Source organism: Galeopterus variegatus, unplaced genomic scaffold (genome assembly GCF_000696425.1).
Source record: "Galeopterus variegatus unplaced genomic scaffold, G_variegatus-3.0.2 Scaffold17521, whole genome shotgun sequence".
Classification (NCBI taxonomy): domain Eukaryota; kingdom Metazoa; phylum Chordata; class Mammalia; order Dermoptera; family Cynocephalidae; genus Galeopterus; species Galeopterus variegatus.
The window spans coordinates 5,691-18,487 of record NW_007743632.1 but is presented as its reverse complement, the minus strand read 5'-3'; the positions used below and the strand labels follow the sequence as shown (position 1 = coordinate 18,487).

Genomic DNA, 12,797 nt, shown 5'->3' with positions numbered 1-12,797 from the left:
CCTCGCCCAGCCAGTGAGCGGGAGCCGGTCTGTATGTGGGATCCGAACCCTCGGACAGGAGCGCCGCCGCGCTTCCCAGGCGGTGCACTATCCAGTGCGCCACCGGGCCGGCCCAGAATTTCTTTCCTTTTTAAGGCTGAATAATATCCCATTGTACGTCTGTACCACATTTTGTTTACCCATCCATTGATGGATGCTTGGGTTGCTTCCCCATTTTGGCTATTGTGAATAGTGCTGCTATGAACATGGGTGTACACATATCTCTTCGAGGCCCTGCTTTCAGTTCTTTGGGACATATACCCAGCATTGCTGGATCCTATGGTAATTCTATTTTTAATTTTTTGAAGAACTGTCACACTGTTTTCCGTAGCGGCTGCACCATCTTACCTCCTTACCAACCGTGCACGAGGGTTCCAATTTCGCCACATCCTCACCAACACTTGTGATCTTGTGTGTGTGTGTGTTTTATGGGTCGACTTTTTACTCTGAGAGTGTGGTTTATTTCCAAATCACTGATGCCTGGCTGGCAACCAGTGCAGAAGCCTTCCCACTCAACTCTCCCACGTCCTGGTATTCCCTGAAGTGGGACCCAGGCCAGCCCATGAGCCCCCTGCCTTAGGCGGGGTCAGGGGGAGCAGCAAGAACAGCAGGGCAGAGGGAGTCCGTGGATCAGGCAGTCACTCAGCAAGCACCAGTGCAGCAGGGGCCGCTGAAGGATTTGAGGCGGTAGCAAGACATGGTCTGGTTCATAGATTAGAAAGATCTTCTAGCAGCTTATGTGGAAGCTGGACTTGGGACCTCCTCCAGCAAGTCCCCCAGCTCTGGGAATGACAGGACTAGCCATATAGAAATGAGGTCAGAGCTTTGGCATCAGACAGGCCTAAGCTCCAGTCCATGCGCCATCACTGGCTAGCTATGTTTCCTCATCTGTAAAAAGTCGGTGAATAACACTTGCCCAGGAGGATCATGGCCCTCTGCAAGATCACATCTTCAGGGTGCCTGGCATCCAGAGATATGCAATCCACTAGATGGTCAGCTCCTTAGTCTTCTTCCCCAGGACTCCCCAGCACAATGCACATGGCTTGTGGCATGGTGATTAGCAAAAGAGGGCGAGGTGCTGACTTTCCTTTAGCGAGCTGTGTTCTCTCTTTCCACAGTGGGACTCCATCAACGAGGTGGACGAGTCCTTCCAGCCCATCCACACGTACCAGGTGTGCAACGTCATGAGCCCCAACCAGAACAACTGGCTGCGCACCAGCTGGGTGCCCCGCGATGGTGCCCGGCGCGTCTACGCTGAGATCAAGTTTACCCTGCGTGACTGCAACAGCATGCCTGGTGTGCTGGGCACCTGCAAAGAGACTTTCAATCTCTACTACCTGGAGTCAGACCGCGACCTGGGTGCCAGCACACAAGAAAGCCAGTTCCTCAAAATCGACACCATTGCGGCCGACGAGAGCTTCACCGGCGCCGACCTAGGTGTGCGGCGTCTCAAGCTCAACACAGAGGTGCGCGGTGTGGGTCCCCTCAGCAAGCGCGGCTTCTACCTGGCCTTCCAGGACATTGGTGCCTGCCTTGCCATCCTCTCTCTCCGCATCTACTACAAGAAGTGCCCTGCCATGGTGCGCAATCTGGCTGCCTTCTCGGAGGCAGTGACAGGGGCCGACTCGTCCTCGCTGGTGGAGGTGCGGGGCCAGTGCGTGCGGCACTCGGAGGAGCGGGACACACCCAAGATGTACTGCAGCGCCGAGGGCGAGTGGCTGGTGCCCATTGGCAAGTGCGTGTGCAGCGCCGGCTACGAGGAGCGGCGGGATGCCTGTGTGGGTGAGCGCACCACGCGTGGGCACGTGGCAGGTGGGCTCGGTCTGGACAGGGCTGCTGGGGTGTGGGGGGGGTTGCGGGGGAACATCATGGTCAACAGGCATCTGGGTGGTGCACACATCACCTGGGAAGATGGGGAAATCTCCAGTGTTCCTGCGTCAGCAAATACACCAGGCCACCTATGTGCATGCGTGCGTGTGTGTGTGTGTGTGTGTGTGTGTGTGTATGTATGTGATTGTGTGTGTGTTGGGGAATGGTGGGGAGGGAGAAGGGAGCAAAACAGACTGCAGCCAGGTGGTACCCTCGGTGGGCATTGTGGAGGGTACAGCCAAGGGCATCTGTGTGACTGGGTATGCTATGGGGGACGTAGGAGGGTTAAAGAATGATGCTGCGGGCTCACTCTTGTCAGGCATTTTTCTAAGCATTTTCCATATATTAACTCATTTAATCTCCACCACTACCCTGTGATAAAGGAATGATTATCCTGGTTTTACAGATGAGGAGACTGAGGCACAGAGAGGTGAAGCAACTTTCCCAAGGTCACACAGCTAGGATGTGGCAGAGCTATGATCTGAACCCAGGAGTCTGACTCCAGAGTCTGTGCTGGAAACTACTAAACTTCTAACCTGTGGGGAGAGGAAAATGGAACCAGGGCCTTGGGGGATGAGCACAGTAAGGGGACACTGTGAATGTGGGCAAGGTCACGCCGGAGTACAGGCTGGGCTGGGTCATTGGGCACCTGAACCAGGCTGCCTGTGTTCAGGGACCTGTGGGAGAGGACAGCCAAGATCCTTGTGAAGGAGGCCAGCACAGAGCCCTGGGTCATGGACTAGAGTGGCACCTGTGCCCACAGGTGTCCTGCTGGGGTCCCCGCGTCAGAGCCAGGAGCAGGACACACCCGTGGGGGAGCCCAGGCCCCGGGCAGCATGCGTGCATGCATGCGTGCACGTGTGCATGTGTGTGGTCAGCAGCCCCGTGTGGGCGCTGTGCAGCCAGGCGTCCTGAGAGCACTGGGAGGGCTCGTGTGGATGGACAGCTGGTGCCCCAGCTGGTGCTGGTCTCGGCCTCATTTCCCTCTGCCCTCCTTGGTCTCCCCAGGGGCTGGACACATGGTGGCTCAGCCGCCCAGAGTAGTGAAACCTGGCTGTCGAGACCGTTGGTTCCCCTGGGCTGAGGAGGTGAAGCGTGTGTGTGGGGGGGGTGCCTACACAGGGATCAGGGAGACTAGAGCCTGTCCCCAGACACCTTCAGTGAAAACCGGGACTGGGCCCCTATCAGCCACTGGGAATATCTTCCTGGCCTTTTGCTGCTACCACACAGGCCCTAGGCCACAATCAGGGGGACCTTCTGTCCCTCTATCCCCCTCAGCACCCATCCCTCTGCCTCTAACAGGCAGGAAGGGCCTCTCTGTGCTAACAGAACCAAGCAGGGCACAGGCTGACAATTTCAGGTGATACCCAGGTAGTTACAGAGTCCAGCCTGGTCCAGCTTAGGAGTCGTCTTGCCCAGGGATCTCAGGGACCAGGATCTTCCCCCAGCCACCAGACTTTTTCCAGCCCTTCCCCGAGGGCCTCTGGTTGTTTTAAATCTTTCTTCATGCTCCAAACTGCCATGAGTCTTCACCTGTCCTACACCCTGAGCCCCAAAGCACCTTCTGTGACATTTGTCTTTTTCCGGATTTGTTCTGCCCTCTGCAGCCACCAGCCTCTTGTGGTTCCCATCACAGACACCCCTATACCTCTCAACTTTGCCCTGGGTAATACAAACAACAAGCACCCTATTGCTTGTACGCTTACAAGGGGGTGCCTCACACATTGCAGCAAGGCAGGTATTATAATTTCATTTTACAACTGGGGAAACTGAGACGCAAGAGGTAGTGTCACCTGCTTAGGTCTCACAGCTGGTGAGACTTGGGACGTGAAGTCAGGTCTGTATTGCTCTGAGCCAGGTATTGGCTTCTACCCTATCCCTGGCCTTCCCTGCCAGAGCTGGCTTGCAACGTCCCCTCTGATGGGGATAATAAAGTGCCTTAGCTTAAATTTTTCAAGTGTTTGCCACGTGCCACACTTTAATAAGTCCTCTTGCATGTTACATCAGTTATTCATCCTCTTGAGCATCTGCTGTGTCCCTGGTGCCCAGGACACAGTAGATGCTCAATAGATATAGGCACAGGGAGTCCCTGCCTTCAGTGAGTTCACATAGTTTCTCATCCTTATGACAGTCCTCTAAGCTAGGTATTATATCCCCATTTTACAGGTGACAAAAGCTGAGGCCCCTCAATTTAAGGAGCAGGGCCAGGATCTGATCCCAGGTTGCCTGACTCCAGAGCTCTGACCTGCTTCCTCTGTCCACAAAGCCCCCTTCAAAGCCCCACTCCCCTCCTCCCTGGGGGAACGTTCAGAGCGTTAGTCACTGGTACAGCATAAGTCATGACAGTCAGGCTGGCTGGCCATTGCATACCCACTAGATGTCAGCCGCTGCCCCCAATCCTTCCAACTCTGAATTTAGCCAGCAAGGGCAAATAAGCCAGGCGTTTGTTTGGTGTTCACTGAGACACACTTGCCTGTAGAGAGGAGAATGCCCTCCTGACTTCAGGGTGGGAAGCTTGTTGGAGGCCTCAGATAATGCTCCAGTCTCCTTGTTTGGCAGAGGTAGGAAGTAGAGCCCAGAGAGGGCATGTGTCTTACCCAAGTTTGCACAGCATACCAAGGGCAGGGGTCTTGGTGGAGATCCCAGGGCCTGAACAGTGGGACCTCCCAGAGCCGGGAGCAGCCAAGGACACTCTCATTTGCTGGCGCTGCTAGCAAATTAATAAGAAATAATAAAGAAATGCCAAAGCAGGGTTAGGGAATGGGAGCATATTTTGAATTTTACACGTAAATCATAACACAACATAATTATGCCAGTTGCAAGATAATTACAGGTTTTATAAAAAATATTAATTCATAGTGCACTGCAGGCACTGAGATTTGGGAACAGGATGCCAGTTTAAGTCACACGAGGAGAGAGATTTCTCCACCCTGCTGGTGGCCTTTTGTGATTGTCTGGGTAATGTCATTTGGGAAGAGCAGCACAGGTCCCAAACTGGGCACCTTCACGGATGGGAGCAGGGCCCAGCAGCCCTGCCAGTGTCCCCCTTCCCCACCCATGAGAAGCCCTTGTCCTCCTTGGAACCCCACTGCCTCCTTGGTGGACAGCCTGGGGCCAAGCAGGAGCTGGACACAAAGTGGGGACGCCTTTCCTGGGCTATGTGAGACGTCCTTTCAAAGCTGCGGCTGCCCCTGCCCAGCCTGAGCGGGTCTTCAAGAAACCTCTTGAGGTCCGTGGGGCCCTGGCCAGTCTGAGGACCTCCTGTTCTCTGCTGGCCAGTTCTCTCGGAGCAAACAGGCGAGGAAAGGAAGGGCAGGGAGAGGGGGTCCCAGCTTGCCCAGCCCTGAGCCCCCTTCCTTCTAGAGATAGGGGAAGGGGTCCAGAGCCTGAGGCCTGAGGCAGGGACCAGGCGCAGGTTTCCTGTCTTGCTGGTTTTGCCCTCAGTGATCCCCTTAAAAGGTGGTCAGGTGGCACTCGATTTTGCAGGGGGAGACAATAAAGCCCAGGAGAAGAAGGGACCTAGTCGTCACATGGCTTTGTAGAGGCCATGCTAAGATTGCACTTGGCCCTCAGAGCCCCATGGGAAAATGTCAGAGCCAAGGGGAGCTAGGCCAGGTTACTAGTGGAGAATTGGAGGCCCGGAGAGGTGAAGTGACCGGCCCAAGGGCACACAGCGAGAAGTGGCTGATGGGATCTCAAATCTCCCAATCCCCCGACCAGAAAGCTCCCCACACTGCACGGTTCCTGACCCAGTGAGCTTCCCCCCTCCTCTGGCTCACTCCAGAAAGGGACAAAGACCCCTCTGAACACCCAGTAGAGCAGCAGCTGGAGTCTGAAGTCCTGGTTGCCATCCTTCCTGTCACCTGGACGCAGAATATAAATCACCCTCCACCCTAATCATCTTTCTATAAATATCAGAGTCTCATTTCGGAGGGGGAGCATGAACAACGAGCTCTTTTGCCTTCCTGACTGTGTTTAAAATCTGATTTAGAATTAATTTCCTTTGGTCGTCCACCGGCGGACACCTTATTTGTCAAATCTCCAGCTCTTTGCAGGGGAGAGCAGAGAGGTGGCCGGGGCTGCAAGCAGCTGCCGGCCTGACAGGCAGCCTGGGCAAGGTGCCCTCGGCAGGGGCAGCAGCCCCTCCTGGCCCACAGCCCGACACCCCAGCACATGCAGGCTCCGGAAGCACCCCAGGTCGGCGGGCAGGGCCGGGCCCCAGCCCAGAGCTGCTCCATCTGTCTCAGCCATTAATTCCCGGCCCAGCCTCCAGATCTCCGGGCTCCCTGAGGCCTGGTGATTAGTATTCTTATTAAAGATTATTTTATTTTCATTGCATGGATTAATCTGGCCTTGACACGTTATAGCCATATGGGTATTAGCCAAACGACTAAGAACCGCCGCCTGGTGAGCGACAGAATGGCGCAGCCATCTCTAAGCTCTAGGATGGGGGTTGCGGGGCCAAAGGCCATGGCCTGGAGGCTCCCTCACCTGGCTTTGCATCCTGGCTCTGCTGGGAACCTGGGGAAAGGCACTGAGGCCTGAGCTCCTGTTTCCCTTCTGTCAAACATTTGTATTCATGTCGACTACACCAAATTGTCATAATAGTAAGTGCCAGGCACTGTCCTGTCATGAATTTACATGGATTCACTCATGTAATCCTCATTGCAGCACTATGGGGCAGATACTATTACTATCCCCATTTTACAGATGAGTAAACTGAGTTCCAGCAACTTTCCCAATGCCATATAGCTGGGGTAAAGAAAGGAACCCAGGCAGCCTGCTCCCAAGTTTCTGTTCTTAACTGATTAGGACTAGGTGAACTCTAAATGGTCAAGGACTTGCCAGGACAGCTGTTGTGTTGTGTTTCCTTCATGCCATAAATCACACCAAGATGATTTACTTGGCTTCCCTTATTGTTCTGAAAGTTCCTTGAGAGCAGGAACAGCTCCTGTTTATCTCGGGATCAACGAGCAAATGGGTGAAGGAGTAAATGAGGAGAAATAAGCAAATGGTCTCAAGAAGCAAATCAACATGGGTCCGATCATTGCAGTGGGGATTACCGTCATTCAGCTCAATGACAGGTTCAACAAATATTTGCTGACAAACTGCAAAGCCCTCTCCTAATACCACCTCTGCGGGCTCCCTGGGCTCAGAAGGCACCTGTGCCCAGGCTGTGCCCCAGGACTGGCTTCCCCAGGGGGCTTCTGGGATGAGTAGGCAGGTTCACAGTGTGTCAACCAAGAGCCCCACAACTCCGAGTTCCCAGCCCTGAGCCCAGCCCCCAGTCAGGCCTGAGCCCTCTTGGGGTCCCCTGGAGGGGACGAGAAGATGCTTAAAAGCTAGGGCATCTTTTCTCTGACCCCACAACCTCTAAGCCCCTTCTAGCTCCACAGCCTCTGTATCTGTGAAGCAACTTAAAGGTACTGCCATTTTTTCTGATTACAGGTTTTCTCTCAAGTTTGTAGAATTTTACAAATGAACCTGGTTTTAGCTATTATAATAGATACGATCAACATCCAAAGAAGAAATGCTCTCTGAAAAGACGTGACATCTTTTCAAATGAAGCTGCTCTCAACACTGAGTTTTCGAGAATGGGATTTAGTGGAGAGAGAGTCCCCGTAAGCTTCCTGGTGGTCCTTGTTGCAGAGAACTTCAGTTCCATGGATGGAGTTGGGAGCTGCCTGGTTGGGTGGCACTTGGTTCACCTGAACCTCTGGGGTTTTTCTCTGCCCAGAGAAAATAATGGTGGGATCCACACAGTTTGAAAACTGTCCTGTCCTGTTCCAGATTCTGGGGACTTTGAGATGAATAAGGCAGCCTTGCCCTTATTCACCAGGATCCGCCCACAAGGACTTCCCAGTCTAGAAGGAGAGTCAGACACGCAGATAAAGAAGTAGCCGTAGTATTACAGGTGATGAGACCCCTGGGGACTGCAGAAGCATAGAGGGGAAGGTCGTTTCTGTGTGTGTGTATATGTGCAGAGGTCCAGAAAGGCCTCATCCAAGGGACAGTTAAAATAAATCTTGAAAGAGGAGTTGAGCAGGTGGACTAAAGAGAAGAGGCAGCCCAGGAAGAAGGCAGAGCATGTGCAAAGGCCCTGAGGCAGGAAACAGCCTGCTGGGTGTGGGCAATGGCTAGTGGTTTAGTTTGGCCCAAGGATGGGGGATGAAGTGTGGCACTAAAGGAGGCTACAGGTGGGTTTGGTCTGGCAGGGAGGGATTTGAATGCCAGGTTTGTTTAGGCCCTGTGGAGCCCATGACAGGGTTGAATAGGCAGTGACAGAGTGAAGTGCACATTTTAGAGATTCTTGCTGCCTGGAGTGTTGCCACTCCCTGCACAGCTGACTGGTCCTTATCCTTCAGAACACAACTCCCTGGGGAAGGTAGCTCCTCCCCCCGCTTACCCTTCGCCACCTCGTCCTCTGTATTTCTTGTTTACTGTGCATCTGCCCCTCTAAAATGCCAGCTCCCCGAGGGCTCTCATTCATGGCTGTGTCTCCAGGACCCAGAACAGGCCTGGCTCAGAGTCTGCGCTCCTAAAGAGTGGTTGACCGAATGCATGAACACTTCAGCAGCTGGGATTGGGGAGGCAGGGCTGGAGGCCGGGTTCGGAGGCTGCTGTAGTCATCCAAGTGAGAGATAGGTGGTGGTGGCAGCTGGAGAGAGGGTCGGATACGAGAGGAGACAAGGCAGTCCCAGCCACAGTGACTGAGCTGGCACGAGCCTGGGAGGGGAGGAGCCTGCGTTTCCTGCATCGTCAGCCTTGCTCCGGGAGCTTGTAAAACACAGATTCCCAGACCTGTCCCTGGCTCTTCTAACTTGGGAATCTTTGTTTCTATGGGGGTGGTTCCATGTCTGCCCATGTTTGGGAACACGTGTCTCTTTTCCTGTCACGTTCCCACCACCCCCATTTCCTGTCCTGCTTTCACATCCCACCCGTGTCACATCCCTGGGGGTTCGGCCCTTCCTTTGATTCTCATCCCCCTTGCCCCTGCCCCCTAAGGCTGCTGTCTCGCCCAAGGATCAGCATCCCATAAAGGACAAAATCTAAGGCTGGACACAGGGCCTGCATGGCAGGGGTCCACTGGAGGAAGGGCAGGGGAGTTTGGAGAAGCTCAGGGGTGGGGCTGAGTCAGCCCCTTGCTGACTTTGGGGCTGGGACTCCGGTGTCAGTGTCCCAGCCTCAGCTCTGCCCCAACTTGCTGTGCAATCCTATGTAAGTCACAGGCCCTCTCTGTGCGTCAGTCCCTCCTTCAGCACGAAAGAGTAGCACTGAGTGATGCTGAAGGTCTGCACCTCTGTCTCTCTGGGGGACCCACCAGGAAGCTCTGTGTCAGAGTGAAAGCTGTCCCCGAGGCCAGCCAGTGTGGCCTGGCTGGCTCACCTGTAGCAGCCTTCTCCTCCACAGCCTGTGAGCTGGGCTTCTACAAGTCGGCCCCTGGGGACCAGCTGTGTGCCCGCTGCCCCCCACACAGCCACTCTGCAGCCCCCGCCGCCCAGGCCTGCCGCTGTGACCTCAGCTACTACCGTGCAGCCCTGGACCCACCATCTTCAGCCTGCACCCGTGAGTACCGCCCCCAGACCCCAGCACCCTCGAGACCAAGACTGGGCCAGGACCCCGGGCTTGGTCCCATGGGCCTCAGGCAGCCAGTTCTCTGTGGCTGGAGCAGGGGCAGATGGTCCTTTTGGGCCAGGGGCCAGTCTGGGGTGGAGGGGGTGTGACTCTGACCCCTCAATAGTAGCCTTGACCTCTCTAGGCTCCCAGCCTCTTATCATGTGTCACCTGCCATCTCTCCAGGGAAATCATTTTTTCTCCCTTGGTTTCTCCTCTCTGCTTCAGAGGGCACACGAGAGCTGGACCCATGCCCTTCCCAGCACTGGGTGGCGTTGGTCATCTTCCAACCTAGCAGTGATGCCGATGTCCTGGGGCTGGGTGGGTAAGCCAGGGCATTCACCTGTGGGATGAGGCTGGAAGTCAGAGCAGCACCCCCATCCCCACCATCCTTAATGAATTGGTTGGGGCTGCTAGATGCTGGGAGCTGCCTCATGTGTGTGGTGTGTGTGTGTGAGTGTGTGTACGTGGAGTGCGTGTGATTGTGCGCCTGGGATGCCTGCAGCAATTGTGTGCCTCCGTGTGTCTGTGTCAGCAGCTGCTCCTCCAGAAGATGTCTGCAGAGGGTCTGTATGCTGAGTGCGAGCGTGCAATGTACACTTGTGCTCATGTACATAAAGGACCCATAGATGTGTGTGCAAGTGCATGTGTGCGTGTACACATTTGGGCACCCGATGGGCACCCGAAGGACACTTGTAAGTCCCTGTAAAGCTTGAACAGATGTGTCTTGTGAGCTCTGTGTGTGTGAGTGCATGTGCATGTCTGGCCCTGTGAGGAAGCGTGTGCCTAGAGACGGTGTGGTGCACGTGCCTTGTGTACCTGAGGGGACCCGGTGGGATCTGGCGCCCGTGCCTGCAGGGCTGAGTGACTGTCTTGTGTTCTGCTGATGCGGCTCCTCTGCTCTCCTCTCCCCTGCCATGGAGAGGCCACTCACACTCCCGTCCCAGGCCTGGGGAAGCGCCGCAGCCCTCTCAGCCCACCTCATCTGCCGACCCTGGGCTCTTGTGGTGGGTGAAGGGTACTTCAGGCTGGTTTTGCCCCAGAATCTGCCCCGGCCTCGACCCGCTCCTCCCCTTCCCCCACCTCCATCCCCTCCAGCCCCAGGCTCTCTGCACTTGGCAGGTGAGAGCCCAGGTGTATGCACGCCCATGTGTGCATATGCCCGCCCACCCTCCACGGTTCTGCCCAGACCTATGCATTTACCCCGTGTGGGACCTGCAGGGGCAGAAAGGACTGCTGAGTGACTTGGCGACAGCCAAGGGCTCTTTAGGCAAGGTGAGCCTGGCCCTAGGTCTTGGACACTTGCATGTAGCTGGCTTGTCTCTAGTTTCTTTCCAAACCCACAATTCAGTGCCTTAAGGCTCTAGAAATCTTAAGACTGTAAAAGACTGAGATTTTAGTATTCCATACCCTTCAGACTTTAAAATTCTCTTCTCTTCAGATTGTAAGATTGTCTATGATTCTGAGTCCTATGGTTCTATTTTCTTAAGAGCTAAGATTCCCTGCCTGGGAGTCTGACACCCACGGGTACCCACAGTCCCCACACCCTCCTAGCTCAAACTCCCACCCCCCTGGGCCCACCCCAGCCTCCCGGTCCTGCTCCCATGGTCTGCCCAACCAAAGAGCTGCCGGTCTCTCTCCAGGGTCTTTGTGCTGTCCAGACTGGGGCTCCTGTTCTTGGGGGAGGAGGGAGCGATTACTTGGCACGCACAGTCATGGGAGACACGCAGTGGGCTTCCTGGGGCCTCCACTCTATTTCACAGTGCGTGCTCATTGGCATTTTACATTAAATCCTGCACAGCGGGCTGAAGGAATGGGTGTGAATGCAGATGGCAGGGTCACTTCACACTCAGGGTGGCTGCTGCGGGCACCCCCAGGACTGCGCCATCTCTCTCCCACTCTGGATGGAAACTTTGGGGAGCACAACCCCGGAATCCCGATGGTCCTGTTGGGTGGAGAGGGGAGGGGGTGCTTAGGTCTCTGTGCCCAGATCCTGACACAGTGGTCCCAGTCTGATGGCAGAGACACAACCCCCTGCCCTTGGGGAGCTTCCTGAGGATGGAGTAGACATGACTTATTTTTAAGGAACCCCAACTGTGATGGGGGAACCCTTCCCTTGGGGAACCTCTGGTCTGATGACGGGGAAACTGGACCTGCCTAAATAAACACCCTCCATCCCACCTGTCATCCTCTGCCCCCCAGGGCCACCCTCAGCACCAGTGAATCTGATCTCCAGTGTGAATGGGACATCGGTGACCCTGGAGTGGGCCCCTCCCCTGGACCCAGGTGGCCGCAGTGACATCACCTACAATGCCGTGTGCCGCCGCTGCCCCTGGGCACTGAGCCACTGCGAGGCGTGTGGGAGCGGCACCCGTTTCGTGCCCCAGCAGACGAGCCTGGTGCAGGCCAGCCTGCTGGTGGCCAACCTGCTGGCCCACATGAACTACTCCTTCTGGATTGAGGCTGTCAATGGTGTGTCCGACCTGAGTCCTGAGCCCCGCCGGGCTGCTGTCGTCAACATCACCACTAACCAGGCAGGTAGGCGGAGACACTCCGTGCCCCAGCTTCCCCGGTCCCATTCCCACCCTGGGATTGGAGCAAGGCCACAGACTTGCTGTGGGCTTCTGGGCGAGTGGCTGCCTCTCCTGGCCCTGTGTTCCTCACCAGGACATGGAGCTAGGGGCTCTTTGTGCCCTTAGAAACGTAGAACACGTTCAATGAGTGGGAGGAATCTAAAAAGCACAGAGGCAGGCTAGTGTGGCTGTTAGAGGCTGGGTTCCAGAACGTTCCCTCTCTGCACCCGTTTCCTCCCTGGTGCGATGGGAATAGTAGTACCTACCTGAGGTACTGGCGTGAGGTTTAAATGAGAGAAATGAAAGTGCTTAGCCCAGCACCTGGCCCTTGGTACATGCTCAATAAATGTCATTAAAAAGTAAAACCACTTTGATGATCATTTTTCAGAACAGCTGCCACTGCTGCCCCTGGGATGGGTTTGGTCACACGGCTTTGGACCACAGCCATTTATGTTTCTAGCCAGTTTGGGGGCTGAATTCAGTCCCTGGAACCTCTTTCTTTCCAAACGCTGGTGGGTCCTGCCTATCAAGTGGCAGCCTGACCCCAGAGCCCACCGAGGGCAGCTACCCATTAATAACAACCCTCACGTGTGCCTAGGACCCCCTGGGGCTCCTACCCTGGCCAGCAGACATTATTCCCACCATGTCACCAAGGAAGAAACTGAAGTCCAGAGAGCCGCCCGGTGTCACCCCCTTAGGAAG

General features: G+C 55.3%; 1 protein-coding gene across 1 annotated transcript; it reads left to right on the top strand.

The window, feature by feature from the left end:
* The first annotated feature begins 966 nt into the window (after positions 1-966).
* LOC103582715 (ephrin type-A receptor 8-like) lies at positions 967-12,443 on the top strand. Its single transcript, XM_008564234.1, has 4 exons — positions 967-995; positions 1,133-1,821; positions 9,319-9,474; positions 11,725-12,443. Exons 1-4 carry the CDS (start codon positions 967-969, stop codon positions 12,219-12,221), a joined length of 1,371 nt encoding a protein of 456 aa, XP_008562456.1. The 3' UTR covers positions 12,222-12,443.
* The last annotated feature ends 354 nt before the right edge of the window (positions 12,444-12,797 follow it).